This window comes from Pundamilia nyererei, unplaced genomic scaffold (genome assembly GCF_000239375.1).
Source record: "Pundamilia nyererei isolate P.nyererei 1_Seehausen unplaced genomic scaffold, PunNye1.0 scaffold00045, whole genome shotgun sequence".
Lineage (NCBI taxonomy): Eukaryota > Metazoa > Chordata > Actinopteri > Cichliformes > Cichlidae > Pundamilia > Pundamilia nyererei.
Window position 1 is genome coordinate 2,112,336 of NW_005187446.1, and position 17,861 is coordinate 2,130,196.

Consider the following 17,861-nt stretch of genomic DNA (forward strand, 5'->3'; position numbering starts at 1 on the left):
AAACTCTTACAGGATGTGGATTAAATACAGAAGATCAACAGCGGCAACGAAATTAAAAGTAAGCGTTTTCATACACAATGTAAAAAAAATAACTTTTGAGTTCAAAGAAAACGAGTGCAAATTCCTCACAGTGTGTCTGACGGTAGGAAAGATTATATCTTTCATATGAGATAGTGCAGAAGTGCAGCTCTTACAAGTAGTACTCTTTATATACACGACTAGAGCAGAGGATTGTTTAGTTCATAAGCTATCTTTCTTTTTCGAGCACTTTAGGGTTTCATCGTGGATTGCATGGGAACGCAACTTCATGAGGACTTGTTAGCGTTTTAATTAATGTTATGAATTCCCACACACACACACACACACACACACACACAAAGAAAACATGACTTCAAGAATGAGTTTTCCCTTAATTCAAAGTCACATCTGACTTTGAAGGCTGTGTTTTGGCCCTTAAAATGGAATGGGAATAATATACATTCATATAAATAAATTAACATTAAAAACAATAAATATGAAAGTGCTCCCTTCTTTGATTCTTAGTCAATAAAAAGAAAAGATCAGAGTCTAACTGTAGTTAGATATCATCAACAGCACTTCTCCCCTAACTCCCTTTACTTTAAAGTGTTACGTTTCCACCTCAGACTCTGAGTTATCCAAATTAGACACAGTGGAGCTGTACCATTCAGCACTCTCCTCTTCCTCCTGGACTCCTGACACACCACCGCCTCCTCCGTCTCCTCGGCTGCCTCCTCTGTCTCTTCTCTCGTTAAGCATTTCCATGGCTACTTGGTGGTAGGGGTGCTTGCGTTTGGTGTGCCGCCGGAGGGTGTTGCGCTCGGCAAAGCGCGTGTGGCAAAGCTGGCATTGGTAGGGCTTCTCTCCGGTGTGCACCCTTTGATGGCGCTGGAGCTCACCTGCCTCCCTGAAGCGCTTGGCACAGATGGGGCACACAAAGTTCCTCTGGCCTGTGTGGATGTGCTTGTGTCTCTGTTTAAAACGAGAGACGAACATCCAAATGATTACTCAAAGGCATATAAACAACATTTTAAGTGACATTTATATGCAAGTAAAAGGGCTTGTGGGAGGCGGTGAAGCAAAAATGAACTATCATAGCCCAAGAATCTTTTCCTCTGGTCTATAATGTTGTTTATTTTTATTTTGCTGTATTCTGGAGCTATCCTCTGTAGAGATGTCTGCTTTCTTTTTTTACCAATAACGAACTAAAGGGCCTTGTGGTTCTCAAACCATCAAACTGGAAAAAAAAAAAATACATGAGAAATTTCATGTAAAACTATTTTCTTTCTGCTGTCTACATCTGCCAACCAAAAGAAGCAAACAGCTGACTAAAATTATATCTCAGCTGGTGGGGGGTGAAGCCATTAATGTTTACAGTCTGTCATGCTGACACGAGCAGGAATTATAACAGTTCCTTCATGAAAATGCTCATAACAAGCATTTTGGAATAATCAGCCCATTATTTTGAAAAAGAAGCATGACTGCTGAGGTTTTTATACATCTTTGGTGCTTTGAGCCCCACAAGGCAAAGTCTATTTACTGTAGTTCCATTATATTCAGTGGAATACAACTCGGTAAGGCACACCAAAACGATCTAGATAAATAAAAAGCAGTACAGGTCCAGAGGAACGTATGTGTATTTGATTTAGAGGTGAGCTGTTCCTTCGGTGTTTGCTCTCATCTTCGTAGTGCTTCGTTGGCTCTTTTAGCTCACTGTGTGAGTTTTTAGTATATCTGATAATGTCTGCCTCAGCAGGCGCTGGTATTTGGAGCAGAAATCTCTAAATATCAACTCCATAGCTACTGCTTAACTTCTACATAAGTGTGTAGATGGGCAGCAGCTTGACTAAGTTTGATATTTCACCTAGAAAGAGGGTAAGATGTCAGGTGTTTGATGACAGAGGAGCTAAAACAACTGCTTGGACAATAAAACTGACTGGCAGCTATTTTGAGACTTAACTATAACTTCTAATTATTTTTTAAGCGAGAATGTCAGATATTTTGTTTGCAGATTTTACTGATGTTACCTCAAAGAGCTGGACAGTGGGCTTGTAGCTTTTGTGCATGTGTGTGGGAGAGATGCATTCAGGTGGACACGCCATACAAGTTGGTGGCGGCAATGTCCCAGTGGGGCATCTCACATCTGGGGTGTGTGCATACTGTGGGTAGGCTGCAGACCTACAATAAGCCCCACTGTGGGCCCCCCTTGGCTTAGTGTGGGCAGCCCACAGTAATGAAGGTGCTGGGGACTAAACATAATGAAAGGAGTGCATTCTGCTTTCAAAAGTGTGCTGCCACTCACACATCACCCCTACTCTTGCTTCGTTTATCAGTAACATATAACGCCCTGCGTGGCTGCGCTCCTGCAGCAGAACTACTGAGACCTTTTAACAGCAGTTGGCCTCTCAGATCACATGATCAGGGTTTCTTACCTGTTCCGTACACTTATGTTAAATCCGGAGAAGATCAAGCTTTTAAGGTTGTTGGAACGCCCTTCATCAGCCAATCAGGAGAAGTCATTATTATAGTTAGTTTCCCCTTAATTATCGTCCCATTATTTTTGGCCATAGTTCACATTTGATGTGTTTTTGTAAGAATGAGTGTGTTTGACTGTGTGTCCATATGCTGGAACATGTATACTTGGTTTTATTCAAACTATGAAGCACTTTGGAACTGTGTGTTTTAAAAGGTTCTATACAAATAAAGTTATTGTTGTTGTTGTTACAGAGAACAGAACAAAAGCAGCCAACATCCCCCCAAAAAGCTTTGAATGTCCTTAAAGAAGCCTGGAAAACTTTGAAGAATAAAGGTAGTGATACCAAATAATAATTTTTTGTTTTTCCTTATATGCTGCATGTTTGCACATGTTTCAGTAAATCTCTGTACCCATTTTCCTAGCATAACATAATAAAATGAGGAGTGGCTCCAGAGTTTTGTGGTGTACTGTATTGATATTATTAAACTGACTAGCTTTCATCTGTGGTTTAGTACCAAGCAGGTCAATGCACCAATGTCAGGTTTGTCTCCAGGAGTGTGGCTGGTACTTTTCGAATAAATCAGCTAATTGGTCATGAACAATATTTGCACATTTACACACATATTAAAGTTTGTTTTTGCTGCTCCCAAGTGGCCAACATATTCATTTGTTATTACTTGTCTTTAGGATGAAATGATGGTTATGATTAGCTTGTGCTGACCTGCAGATGGCTGGAGCGTTTGAAGGCTTTGCCGCATTGCTGGCAAACATGAGGCTTCTTCTGCGAATGGGTGATGGCATGGCGCTCAAGGTCGGAGAGGTAAAAGAAGACCCTCGGGCACAGCTGGCAGTACAGCACCCTTCGGGAGCCCGCGGTGTTGGGTGACGGCTCTGGAGAGAGTGGATCTAGCGGGTCAAGTTTACCAGGGGGTAGGATAGGTCCGATAGAAGGGGAGGTAGGAGCAGCCGTGTTAGAGAAATAAAGATGGTCATCCAGAGGTAAATGTTCAGAGTGAAGGTCTGATTTGGAGTCAGGTGATTGGGCGTCTAATTCTGAGGCGGGCTGAGATAAAGAGTCATAGGTCAAACTAGCAGACGGCGGTCTCGGAGACGATGCTGTAAAATTTGATGGCTTGTTGTTTTCATTGGAGACCTCTTGAGCAGATATGGCTTCATTTCCAGGGTTTGATTCAGAGTAAGTGATCTGAGTTTGAATAAGAGGAACTGAGCTGTGGTCATCCTGCAGGGCAATAGTGGATGAAGGGACAGTGAGAGACGTGAGAACGGCGCCAGAATTTATGTTATTCACGCCAGACAGGATGACAGGGGGGTTATTGGGGCTGAGTCTGATGACAGGGTGAGACAGTGTAGGAAGAGGCGATCCCAATGTGCTAACCTGACCAGAGGACAGAGGAAGGGAGACCGGAGCTGCGGCCGTAATCTGGGACAGCTGGCCGGTCGAGGAGTCGAGGACAGCAATAGGGGTGGAGGTAGCGGTGGACTCACCAGAGGAAGAAGGTACAGAGGAAAGGAGAAGAAACATGGGAGTGGAAGCACCATGTGAAGTCTGAGTAACTGAAAGGGGAAGAGAGAGACCGAGTGAAGCCGAGGAGAGGTGAGAAGAGGAGGACAGGAGGAGAACAGGAGCATTGCCTACAGGATTTGCGACAAGTTGAATGGGTTGGGTGGGGACTGATATCCCAGAGGAAGGGGACAAAACAGAGCTGGCATCCTGAACAGCTTTAACGCTCGGCTCTGCAGCCACTGAAGGGTTCGAGTTTGTAATCAAACTTGTGAAGACTTCTGGAGCTTTATCCTGATCATCACCTAGTGATGAAGAATCACTGATAGGGGGTGGCGAGGGGTAAAAATCACCAGAAGGTGCATTTAGTGCATTATCTGTACTTTGGCTGGGACCTGCTAACGGTGCCAAAAGCGACGACTCCTTTCCTTCTGCTTCTTCTGAATTAGCATGATCAGACTGAGAATCCTCCACCCTGGAAGCATTGACTTGTGGCACTTTGAGTCCATCCGGATTGAGCATATACGGAATTCCCTGGTCATCGATGAGAAGAAGATTTTCAGTGTCACAGTCTATCGAAGAGAGAGAGGTCAAAACAGAGGTAGAAAAGAAAGAGGGAGACAGAAGAGCATCTTCAAGAGTATCTGTGCCGCATCCCTCATCGTCCTCTTCTACTATGTCTCTGTCTCCTTCTCCCTCATATTCATCCACCTCCATGATCAGAGAGCTCTCACAGCCCGAGTCATCCAAGAAACGCCCATATCGCCTCTCTCGGCTCTCCCTTTTCTTGGGCAAACTCAGGTCCAGAGGTTCTGTCTGCTCCTCCGTTTCAACCTCATTGAATGTTTTGCAACACTTCAAGTCCATTTCTCGCAAAATTAAAGGAACATTTTTCTGAATTTCCTTCTCTGTAGTTTCCTCTTTAATCCTCGGCTGACTTAAAAACTTAACTGTATTAGCAGTAAAAGGAGTTTCCGACCCATCAATGTGGACAATTTTAACATCCAAAATGTCTCGGTCTTTACACAATTTATCCCGTTTCTCTGCTTCTGTCTCAGGAAATGCTTCGGCTTCTTCTTCAGTCTTCTGGTAAGTAACTTCCATGATTTCTCCTTCATTTTTAACAGCTGGCACACAGATTTCACGTTTCTTCTGTGATGCAGCAGAGACCAACACGGGTCCCTGAAATTCTGAGAGAGCAAAGTCTTTGGTCAGGCTGATAGCAGAGTTTGTGATTGGCTTCTTGCACCGTGGAGGGACAACAATTTTGATTCTTATTGGCTGGCTGTGCAAAACAGGCACTCCAGACTTTACTGTAATTGGCTGTCTGAGCCCACCAATCTTAGTTGTTTCCTGAGAGGCTGGCTCATAAGTCCCGCCCACCTCTGGCTTTTTCCCATTGATTGATAGAGCATCTTGCCTGATGGTCACTGCTGCCGTGACAGGGCATGGCTGGAGGTTACCTGGTACAGTACTGCATGCAGTTTCGTCCTTTGGGTCCAATAAAGTCTCTGTCACTGGCCCTGATCCCTCTCCACACTGGCTGCCATTTTGGACATCCAGGCTGCCACTGGTCAGGACTGAAGCCAACTGAGAATCCATTTTGGGGCATACCTAGTTATATTTCTTTTAAATAAAAGTAAAATAATAGATTAGACACTAAAATAAGGACAATTATAATAAAGAAAATGTGCATTTTAATTATAGCCTTTTGCTTATACCAGGAGAGGAAGATTATTAAATAAATATCCTTAGTTGGCTGGATGGGAGAAGAAGAAGAAAAAAGTCTGGGGATTATTGGGGTCAACTTTAGTGCGAAATGCCCAAACCCACTAGTGCTGTGATATTATAAGCAGGGTGCAGACTATTCACCCTAAATCCTCGGGCCGAAACGATGAACGACTCGTATGACCCTCTTCCTCAACAGCAAACGTGCTGTCACTTTACATGATCCCAAATCTTAGCTCACAATTCCTAACGACGGATCACCGATAATGAAAAAAAAACGCACCGGAGTACAGAAGGGTCCGAATGACGAAATTTCATTTCCTGGCTTACACTTCTTCCGTCCACATTCATCATACATGATGAAGCCTTCCATTATAAAATTCGCATCAGAACATTATTCATACCCGGTTAAGCTCGCAAGAACCAGCCTGTTCTACCCCCTTTCTGCTTATAAACCGAGAAGAACTATCCGCGGAGGACGCCATTACGCACAGTCCTAGGTCCGAAATGCCAACGTTATTATTATTCCGCGTGTGCGCCCTGACGGCTCTCGGACCTGGGACAACGCTGTCGCAAACGCGCGCGTCGGAGTAGAAAAACCCCCCATGTATATTTACACACAGTCGTGGCGTGGAGCGGATCCTTCCCCTTGCACCGGAGCTTCCTCGGACCCACAGCCAGCCATTTTAGAGCCGAGGGTCCGAGATACCGCGAGCGCAGCTTTAGGACAAACTTTCCCGGTGAGCTGTCATTTATTCCAGCCGTGCTGTCAGAGCCGGCGTAACACGCACCGGACACGCTTTCGATACATTTAAAAACTGGATTTTAAACTATACTCCACCCATACTCTCGCTGCATAGGGACTGGCTTACCCAAGCTGTGGATATTTCCGGAGGACCAAATATGACTGTGCAGTGTAAAGGGTGATGCTGCGAATGCTGTGGGAGGGAGGGGTCAAGGGGAGTTGCTATGGTGTCGCAGCCTACCGAGTCCGACCAGTAGCCATGTTCAGCCTATGAGTACTGTTGAACCTGCAGCCTGCAAAGAAAGGCTCTCTGTGCTCCCAAGAATCAAAGAGAAGGGGGCAAAGCAGGAGAGGTAAAGTGGAATCACAGAGGAGGGTTTTATTTGCCATCAAAGAGCTGGAGAGCAAAGCATTTTGACAATATTTTATTTCAAATCTCTCATGTTAAAAACTTACAAGCTTTGAGACTTGATGCGTCGGGCTCAACAGAAGAAAAAAGATCACACAGTGAAACATCACAGAGTCGAGTCATTATGAATTAGGCTACATGAAGGTATCGTCACGGGTATAGCTGGTACTACTGTATTATACACACACAGTCATGATTACATATAGATTGCATCTATGGCACAATTTGGTTGAATTACTTCACAGTTATGCCTGCAGTTGAATAGTATTCAGGGCAAAGAGAGGAAAGTTGAGAGCAGTGGTGAAACCCCGTGAGGCCAAAAGAAAGACATCTTAGGCTGCTGATCCACAAAAGCTGTGAAATCAAAAAAATAGTCCCTGCATCTAACTAACTGTAGCTCTGATGGTTACAGAGAAGCTGCAGAGCGGTCAGGGAGGAGGTGTACAGAGGGCGTGTGTTTTGGAAGTGCTCGAATTGTGGCACAGTGTCTGTCATGAGCGCTGGGTGGGTCGAGATCAGACGTGCAGGTCATTACTCCACGTCGCCGGGCTCGCATGCTTCAATTTCCGAGACCAGCCGATGAGGAAAGAGTTTATACTGCAGCCACGTTGGCTCTGAAGAACGATAAGATAAGATTGCACAACTATTAGAAACACTTCATGGCGTTACAGATGTTAGTTACACATGACAAAGAACCGGGCACGGCGGCTGGTGCAGGTTTACCAAGGTAGCAGGCTGGTGTCTGCAGCTTTCCATTAAAGCAGGTCTGGGTTGCGGTGAAGCTGCATTGCTTACGAGGATGTTTGCAGAAGAACGTCACGTTTTCCCCGTGGGGAACCATGGCATCTGTAACATCAAACGGCCAGCGTTTCACACCACCAATCATCACGCGGCTTCGCTCGGCAGGAATGAGACAACGAGCTGTGAGGATGACCAACAAGGTATGAAAGTATCATATAAACATCAGACACATAATGCTGTGTTTATTAATTGCCGTGTGCAGGTGCACATTTATTTGAGTTTCTAGGACTTTATGCAAAGGTGTCTCTCTACATTTTACTTCAGCTTTGTTAAATAGTCCGGATATTAGATTGGATCGTTCCTCACCTCTACAGTGCGGGGGCGGCGCACTCCAGCTGCCATTGGACAGACAGGTGATCATCTGGGGTCCATCCAGGAGGAAGTTCCTTTTGCACAGGTAATGGATGTCAAAGCCCACTTCATACTCAGTCTTCTGGACAGCCACTACATAGCCCTGCTCCACCTCTGTAGGAGGCTGGCAGTACACTTCTATTGAAGAAAGCAGGTTTATCAGTAAACTTAATCAGAAGGTTTGCTGACATTTAAAACGCAGGAGCAGAGTTACTATTTCACAGGACAAATGCACAGTTGCTCAATTTTTCATCATTGTTTAAAACCTTGAAACTCCACTGAAGTAACCTCGCTCTTATCTTTAACATGTTTTAATAAATGACAGGCCCAGCCGTACTCCCGTTGGCCTGATTCGAGAACTATCCTCAAAGAATTTTCCATTTCTGTTAAACAGGCCATGAAATCCCAGGTTTGACCACACGATGGCAGAGAAGCACTGCAAAACGGAGCAGTAGCTCCTGAAAGATGCATGCCTGAGAGTGTCTGTGTGTTTCTGTCTGGCTTCTCTGATTCAGTATTTCTTAAATATCAGCTCTCAGAAATGCATGCATGCTACAAATGATGGAAAAACAAACCATTTCTGAGCTGATGTTATTTGTAGACTCAGTTTGATCATTCGCTACCCAAGCATTTTCTGCTAACCTGCTAAAAAATGGATGAAGTTACACTAAGAGTGAAGAAAACGTAGCACACATGCATGTTCACACATGATGGTTAGTCAGCACAGGACGCCCTGTACACTTACTTTTACAGATCGGGTGAGGATACTGCCAGGTCTGATTCTCCTGGCAGAAATTTTCCCTGCTCCCCACTATATCCGCCCTGCAGGAGAAAAAGGAAAGAGTGATGGAGACAGACGGTGGTGCGACATGTACAGTACTGACTAAATGTGATGGAGAAAAAGGTGTAAATGTTTCCTTTTTCCACCGTCTCTCTGTGAGAGTGACTAAATTTTGTGTGCACAGTTCTCTGGCTGACACATCCACTCAGGCTCATCTTATCCTGTGAGATGAGTCAGTGCGTAAAGGGGAGTCAATACAAGATTAGACTGTAATGACCTAGTTAGCTCAATGGAGAGATCGTCAGCTGGGAGATCAAAATGAATTCCCTGCCATTCATTGCTCATCACACCTCTGCTGTATTCAAGCCTTCCCTTCACTCCCTCCCTCTTCTTCACACTCCGTCTCCGTTCTCTCACTTCCTCCATTTCCATCTCTGTGGCATTTCAAGTTTTGAGACCCCCGCACATTCACACTCAGCGTTAACCCTGCCCTCACCCAGACAGGCAGCTGTAGCGGATGGATGTTCCTACAGCAGCGTCTCCCTGAATGCTGAAGGTGTTGGTCACTTCCTCGGGCAGAGGGCAAGTCTGGACAGCAGCAAGTTCAGGTGACTCTGATAGTCAAAGAAGACAAGAGGCAGTGAATGGCAGGTTAAACATGCTATCTATAAAATACACTCACTGGCCACTTCATTAGGTACACCAGTTCACCGGTTTGATAATGCAAATATGTAATCAGCCAATCACATGGCAGTAAGCCAGTGCATTTGATCATATAGACATGATCGAGTCGACCTCCTGAAGTTGAAATGGAGCATCAGAATATGAAAGGTGTCTCAAGTGACTCTGTATCTGGTCTGTTTATTTCAGAAACTGCTGATCTACTGTGATTTTCCACCATAACCATCTCTAGAGTTTACAGAGAATGATCTGAAAAAGAGAAAATATCCACTCGTAGCCAGTTCTCTGGGTGAAAATGTCTTGTTGATGCCAACGGTCAGAGGAGAATAGTTCAAGCTGATAGTAGAACAACAGTAACTCAAATAACCACGTGTTACAACTAAGATATGCAGAAGAGCCTCTCTCAACGCACAGCGTTGAGCTACAGCAGCCATAACATATACTGCTCCTGTTACCTAAGAAGAGGAAACTGTGCCTTCAGTTCACTCAGGCTCACCAACGCTGGACTGTAGAAGACTGGGAAAAAAATGTTGCCTGATCTGATGAGTCTCGATTCTTGCCGCAACATTTCTTGCCTTGTATCAGCAGTTTGGGCTGGTGGTGGGGGTATGATGTTCCAGAGGGATATTTTCTTTGCACACTTTGGGTTTGCTGAGCATCCTTTAAATGCCAAAGTGTACCAAAGTATTGTTGCTAACCATGTCCATCCCTTTATTGCTGCAGCAACAGTGGGAGGCTGTCACGTCAATATGGACCAAAATCTCTGAGGAATCTTTCCAGCACCTTGATAAATCTATGCCACGAAGGATTAAGGCAGCTTTGAAGGTTAAAGGGGGTCCAGCTCAGTACTAGCAAGATGTAACCACAAAATGGTAAGTCAGTGTACAAAGTCAAAATACACACAGTCACCTTTGTCATTCTCCAAATGCAGTTTCTTTTCTGTATCTACTGGTACGCTGACTCTGAACTACACTTCATTGGCAAATATTGCACTTTTTAGGAAAAACATTAATATTATTATTGTGTTGTTGTTGCAGGATTTTTCAGTGGCAGAAAAGACCCAGTCTACTCTACTCCATACATCTGCTAACTAACTATAATCACAGGCATTACAGACTGCAGGAGTACATATAAACATCTAAAGATCAGACTGCACAAAAGTGCACAAAACTGCAGTCATTGCAAGAGTAAAGCATTCAATAGCATACATGTCCTCATGCATTTGTTTCCAAGACATTAAGTATATTAAGTGAATGATAATAATGACTCACAATGACCCCAAAAAAGCCCTCGATTGAGTGACATAGATGTGATAAGAAAGGTAAAATCTACTATCAGAGTTTGCTATCAGAGTATAGTTTGGTTAGTTTTGGGCAATGACGACCTAATAGCTAGTTTTAGGAAAAGATGGTAGTTTGGGTTAAAATATCTGCGTCTTAAGGAGCCGCTGTAACAAAAAGCCCTGAATGCAAACTCGTCCCATGTGTGAAGAAAATCAAGAAAAAACCTGAAGGAAATGAAACAGGAAGAAAAACAGAGAGCAGGACCAGCCATCATGTCATCTCATTTGACTTGTGTTAACCAAGGTTTCCATATAGTTTGTGACCCACAGAGGCGTTTGACACAGTGTCTTGTTTTATTCAAGTTGAAACAGGCCTTCTTAGATAATAAATCAAAGTTCGACGAGCAGGTGAAACGCCACCCCGCACGTCCCCGAGCTCACAGCTCTAACTGTGATTGTATAACACCTGGCATTGTTCATTCCTAGATGTTTGAGTGCCTCACGCTTGTGGAAATATAAATATCAAGAGTGGTGCTTGGAGAGAGGCTGGAGTGACCTGAGCTGCATCAAGCGCGGGGTTTCAAAACTGAACACGGCTTTGAAAGGTAGAGACAGCGCTCGCCCGAGGGCTATCTTGGTATCTGAAACCGAGAAACGTTAATGTGAGAATGTAAAGGGACCTATGGGAGAGGGAGAGTTACGACTCTGTTTGGCTGCAGTTGAGAGCCCGAAGCAGAGTTCTGTTTTCACATACCGCCCTGCTCCTACCTTGTACCGCTGCCACCCACACAGGCTGCAGCACCAAAGTGCTATAAAGCAGGTATACCAAATTCATCTTCTAAAAACTGTAAAACTGTGATGTTTGTTTTTTTTTTATTCAACGAAACAGCGCTAAATATGCACCAATTAGACCGAGATGAAAGATGTAACGGTACACCACGGTTCCCATATACTTTAGACCTCTTTATACTATGGGTTTTTTTTCCAATAAAAATATACACAGAGACATATCCACACAACACAAGCTGAAAAGCCTAGAGCTGCACACTTGTCCTTGGCTCCTATTGTAGAGAGAGACCTTATCAGAGGCCTCGGATGGAAGCGGATGAGAGGAGAAAGAGATGAGAGGAAAAGAGGATGAGAAGAAAGAGCAGAGGAGAAGAGAACTGGGAACAGAAAGGCCTCGAGCAGCGTGAGCAAGAGAGCTTTCAGACTGTAATCTGTCGCCCACACACACAAGCACACACAAACACAGTCGTGTATCTGACTTCACAGCGCATTGACACATTAATTTCCTGGAGACTTATTTCAACCTCAACTATGACTACTATTTGCCTAATCCTGACCCAAACCCAACCTTACTCTACCCCTCACATTTATATGTTAAACTAGATTGATTTCAAATGCATTGATTTGATTTTTGTCCCCATAAGGAAGGCATGTCCCCAGCATGAGTAATGCTTGGACACACACACACACACACACACATCTACCTCTCTACGTGTTGTTAAACGCACACCCTCACTCACATCAGACCCGCATTCGCACTCGCTCTCGCTGGCGCAGCGTGCACGCAGCTCCGTGCCACTTTGACAGTGATCTGCCGCCCACTGCCTCTCAGCAGGCACGAAGGAGCTCGGCTCACACTCTAACACACATGCAAAGGACACACAATACAAACACTCTCACACGCTCTAAACCCACCTACCTTCTGCCTGTCTCTCAGAAGGAGGATACTCTACGAGCGAGCTGAGAATTGTATCCTTATTTCATCTCTGAATTGGTGAAAAAATCCTGAGGGTGAGACTGAAACGCAGCAGGGTTGAGGATTTCTAGGAAAGCATGTAGCTGCAGGTGGGCGATGAATGTAACAGGCCTCAGACCTTTAAAGCTGAATTACATTGTTATCATGAGCGTTGACAGGTTGACCTAAGCAATAGTACTGATCAGGTCTGGGGAGATACTAAGAAGAACCTTATGTTGCACGCTGCAACTTTATAGAGGTGAAGTAGTGAGGATGCCTTTTGTTTGAAATCAATTCAGAATCAACGCTTTTTTTTCTATATTTCATGAGACAGAAACATAAAATATCTGCAGCCCACAGTGCTTGCAGTGGCAGTGCAGTAGTCTTCAAGTGGGTTTGCTTTTTAACACCCTGTCTTCTGGGTTTTAACTTTGGATATGTAACAATTTAAATAAGCAATGTATTTTTTATAAACTCTGGAGTCTGTTGTCAGTTTACATTGCCGCTCACAAGCCTGATTCGAACAACACGGTTACCTTGGGGCAGAGAAGCACTTTGGTTGTAAATTAACACAAATCGAAGGCCTTTGAACTTGCTCTCTTTGAATTGGCATTTGTTCTTCCCTCTCGCTCTTTCTCTGTTGTTAGCACGCTCGCCTTAGCACAAGAAGGTTCTGGGTTCAAACCTTCCCGAGGCTTTTCTGTGCAGAGTTTGCATGTTCTCTGTGTGTCTGCGTGGGTTCCCTCCAAGGACGCTGTCTTCCTCCCACAGAGCAAAGACAGGCATGTTAGGTTTCAAATGTATGGTTAAATGTGGCTTGCAGTCTAAAACGCTTTAAGTGGTCAGTAAGACCAGAAGAGTACTATATAAATGCCTTTCTGTTTCCAATACGCTGGTCACATGTTTATTATAGATCTAGTACCAACCTATATCTTTAAACACAGCATGAGCAAAGTTTTAGTTGAACCTGTGTTTATGCGTGATTACACTTTCAGGCCGTAATTAGTCTTTTTTGCCTTGTTGGTTTTTGTGGTAGGTTTATTTTGTCTAGCCTTACATTATAATTTTGACCATATGTAGACTGCATCTTGCCCTCTAGTTCAGCAGCAGCATAAATACAACTGAAACAAGCAAATAATGTTACAAACACAGTTTCCAAAAACACACACATGAGCTGCAGACAAGAAGCAAGTCTGCTATAGTGAGCACATTTTCATCTCAGCTCTTGTGTATGGTAGTCCTGTTGCTATGGAAGCCACTGTAATAAATAAATTGTCATCTATAAGTTAAAATTTCAGGTTATTATCTCAAATTTGTGACGTATTGACTCACCACTGAGGAAATAGACATTTTTGAGATAATAACTTTAAATTTTGACTCAGCTCTGCGTGGCAAAAAATAAATAAATAAAAGATAAATCTCAGCGGAGGAAACAGGGAATCATCTGTTTATAGCACCAAATACACTGCCTACCTTTCTGCTTTCTGTGTGGCAGATCCTTCCAGCAGGTACTGGAGAGGAGGTGTGGTTTGTTCCCAATTAGCATCACTGGAAACACCTGAGCCCAGTGTGCCAATGATCTGTAAAAGCCCTCAGAGCTCAATTACTGTGTCTCTCCTTTGTAAGAGGCTGTTTTTGGTTGTAAATGCTCCTTAGTTTGTTTTCTTGCACTAAATAATGTTGCCTCCACCCCCAACAGGACTGACTTCATACACCATAGTTAGTTTTTATTCTTTCTTTATGTTTCTTTTATTAAAAATAAAATATTTCTTTGTTGGCAGTTGTGTGCTTCTCCATTTCTGTCATGGCAGTTCAACATTGCTGATGTAATATTTTGACATTAAGTGTTTCTGATTTAGTTTAGAAGGCTATATAAATGCAAGATTCCTACAGAGGCTGCCATTAGTTTTATTTATCCATCCATCCATTATCTTCCACTTATCCTTTTCAGGGTCGTGGGGGGCTGGAGCCTATCCCAGCTGTCTTAGGGCAAAAGGCAGGGTACAACCTGGACAGGTTGCCAGTCTGTTGCAGGGCTAACACATAGACACAGACAACCATTTGCACTCACGTTGGGCAATTTAGAGTTTTTCCATTAACCTAACCCCACGAACTGTGTGTCTTTGGACTGTGGGAGGAAGCCAGAGAACCCTGCAGAACATGCGGGTGTGTTTTGTACCATCATCTGACACAGTAACACAATAACTAATGAGTGATAAGAAATGTATGATCCATCTAGAAGGCTCACTAGCTGATTAGCAATATTATCTCTATCTAGCTTGAATTCTTTCTCTGGTGTTTTCTCATCTGTTTTAATGACTCGCTCACACTGTTTTTCTGTAACACTATGTTTTGCCACTAATTCAAATGTCAGTAAGTAAACAGTTGTAATTCTTCCACTTTCTGAGTTGGTCCATAAATTCCAGATTATTTGCCCTTACATGTAACGTGGCATTTATGAATCTTACGAAAGAATCCAAATGTTGGGATTATTCAACATGACCCATGAAGTAAAAAAGGCAGCTTGCGATGCTCTGGGACGTTCTACATTTTTGTTTTCTAAAAAACAAATAAAACATGCTTGTGTATCTTTGTGTTGAACTTGTTTACCTCTAAATGTTGCACACGTATATGTTCTTGCACACATATTTTTTGAAATGCATATTCTTTGTATTTAAGATAAGAAACATGTAAGACATACTGTATGCATGCACAGACACAGCTGTGTATTCAGCTTTTGTCTCCTTTTTAAAGTTCTCGACAGTTCAATGGTAAAATCTTCAGACCCACTCTGAATAACCGAGGCTCTGGTTGCTATGGTGATGGGGAGAATAGGTCCCAGTTGTGTAATGTCTACGTTGACACAAATCACAGAGGGGTTTCTGGATTTCTCGTCTCACATATACACCCACAAACAGCTGTGTGTGTTCACTGCATAGACCTCCAGCTGACCACTACCTGTCAGGAAGAAACCCGAACCAAAGAACATTTTCCCGTGACCTCAAACCTACCTGTGCAGATGGGCTCATCGCCACTCCACTGTCGGTCACCCTGACAACGGCGAATAGTGGCATCCATGCCGCTGGGCAATGTGAATCCTGGCTTGCAGCGCACTTCAAGCAGGGCAGAAAAGGAGTGAGTGGGAGAGAGGAGGCGAGCTTCTGCGTTTTCGCTGTGGGGTAGAGGCCAGGGACAAGTACGACCTGAGGATGAAAGAGATGGTCCAGAGAGAGGAGAGAAAACAAGAGGCAGGGAACAAAACAATTCAGAGAATGTGCAGGAGACAAATGAAAAGAGCACAAATGAGGCTGTATAATGAGTCTGGATACACGCACAGTGCTCCCTTTTACAGCACAGAAGCATAATAAAAAGCTTCTGTTCAGCACTGGCATAAGGCTTTTATTTTATTTTCCATCAAGAAACACACACACACACTGATGTATGTTGGCACAGCTGCGTATGCGTACGCATTTGCACGCACACACACACACACACCCTTTTAATAGCTGAGCCCACAATGCTTTTCAAAGTGAGAACTGACAGCACACATGCATACAAATAGTTACCTGGAGCCACACAGCTGAGACCACACTGGCCGTCACACAGACACTGGCGTTTGCTGCCACAGTCACTGTCAGCTTTGCAGGGTCGTGGACACATCCTCCTTCCCTCCTCTCCCACAAGCCTCTCCGGACATGACCCTGTTGTGATACCCACACACTGTTACACAGTAATTGCCCCTTTGTTTACTCCTATTTCATTCATGGCCCCCCATAAAAAAAGGGGGAAAAAAAGACAAACGCTGTGTCGTAAAGAGATTTTGTTTGCCAATTCTGCTCTGTTTTCTCTGTGAAGGAAAGCAAATTCAGTGTGGGTGGCCGGGCAAACACTTGCCACCCAGGTTGCAGAACGAAGAGGTTTTTCGATGGCGGGCTTTGCTGCTCTGTGCCTTTCAGCTATCAATCTTGTTCTTCACTGAAAAGTGAGTGTGTTTGTGTGAGAAACTTTATCTAAAATGCAATTCATGCAATTCTGAGTCATACATCATAAAAACCACAGTGAATTACTGTACATAAACATCAACATGACCTTGTCATTTGAGACGGAAAGGGGAGGGGATGTGGGGGAAACAAACTCGGTGCCCCATTTTTCGATTCTCAGAATGAAAATGTGTGCGCTGCTGTATTCACTCTGCTCAAAAGCACATGTGCACACAAAAAACATGAATGCGCAGCACATGATCGTTCCAGACATGGCATACATATTTAGCACCTATGATATTATATAACTAATTAGTCACTATGAAATGCAGGCCAGTATTATGGAAGACTTGGAACTGTTCATGTGAAGGTAAACAATGATCCAAAACAGCTTTGCAATCATTAACTACTGACTAGAAAGCCATACATTTATGATGTAGGCTACGTGCAAAATATACATACAAAATAAACATTAAAATAAAATCTTAGTTTCTTAATTAGTACACTATGACCAACATTTGCCACTTTCCAACTGACTAATTGCGTACGTCTGTATCCGAGCTATGTGCTCACCTAAATTTCAAACTACAACTTAGAGAAAGATGAAGCATTTCAGGGAAAATCCTAATGGCATCACTAAAGAGCATTCAGTCCAGCTGCGTTAACTGTGTATGCAGGGATCAGTGCTCTTCCAGGTGAAAGTGATGGAGGGCTTACCTGAATCCTGCAGGGATACGGTTCCAGTCAGAGCCCACATGGACAGCAGCAGCAGTGCACGGTCCATCTTTGGAGCGAGGATATGAGCAAGGGACACGCAGATGCAGCATTTTTAAGGAAGGGGGGAACAAAGGGTGGGAGAGGGGGAGAAAGAGGGAGAGGTCCAAAGAGAAAGAGAGGGAGAAGTGGAGAGAGAGAGGGTACAGCCCAGGAGCACACATCTGGTTCGTGTTGAGGAGGAGAAAAGTGAGGAAAATTCCACTCTGAAGGACCTTTCACCCATTTCTGTTGAGACAACAGATAAAGGGGGTGACATATGCATAACTACTGTCCACACAGAGAATTAACAAACAGGAAATGCTATAAAAGGAAGAAACTGATAGATTTGACTTTATATATTGAATGCAATATATATGTATGTGTGTGTGAGCACCAAAGTAGGTCAGTGTGGCTTTTTTAATGCTTTATCTTACGCATAGCCCATCATATAAACTTTTTTATATTATCTTACCTTATATACTCTAACTCAGTCTCTTAAACGTAGTGTGCATTTAATTATAAAATGCATAAAACACTCTTTAAATTTATTTACAGGAACCAGAACTGCCTCAGTTGGGCAAGACTTG

At 43.7% G+C, this 17,861-nt stretch overlaps 2 protein-coding genes across 3 annotated transcripts; both read right to left on the minus strand.

Moving 5' to 3' along the window:
• Positions 1 to 6,669, minus strand: LOC102195104 (transcription factor Sp1). 2 transcript variants are annotated; one of them, XM_005731992.1, is made up of 3 exons: positions 6,617 to 6,669; positions 3,216 to 5,642; positions 1 to 990 (listed from the first exon to the last, which is right to left on the minus strand). In XM_005731992.1, the coding sequence occupies exons 2-3, from the start codon at positions 5,616 to 5,618 to the stop codon at positions 628 to 630; spliced, it is 2,766 nt and encodes a 921-aa protein (XP_005732049.1). In that variant the 5' UTR covers positions 5,619 to 5,642; positions 6,617 to 6,669; the 3' UTR covers positions 1 to 627. The 2 variants fall into 2 exon arrangements, with proteins under 2 accessions (XP_005732049.1, XP_005732050.1); XM_005731993.2 differs by having other exon boundaries at positions 6,362 to 6,660.
• A 161-nt stretch (positions 6,670 to 6,830) lies between these two features.
• On the minus strand, positions 6,831 to 17,343 carry ntd5 (ntl-dependent gene 5). Its single transcript, XM_005731994.1, has 8 exons — positions 17,236 to 17,343; positions 16,105 to 16,239; positions 15,550 to 15,741; positions 9,328 to 9,445; positions 8,796 to 8,872; positions 8,006 to 8,188; positions 7,622 to 7,819; positions 6,831 to 7,512 (listed from the first exon to the last, which is right to left on the minus strand). The coding sequence occupies exons 1-8, from the start codon at positions 17,300 to 17,302 to the stop codon at positions 7,430 to 7,432; spliced, it is 1,053 nt and encodes a 350-aa protein (XP_005732051.1). The 5' UTR covers positions 17,303 to 17,343; the 3' UTR covers positions 6,831 to 7,429.
• Between the last annotated feature and the right edge of the window lie 518 nt (positions 17,344 to 17,861).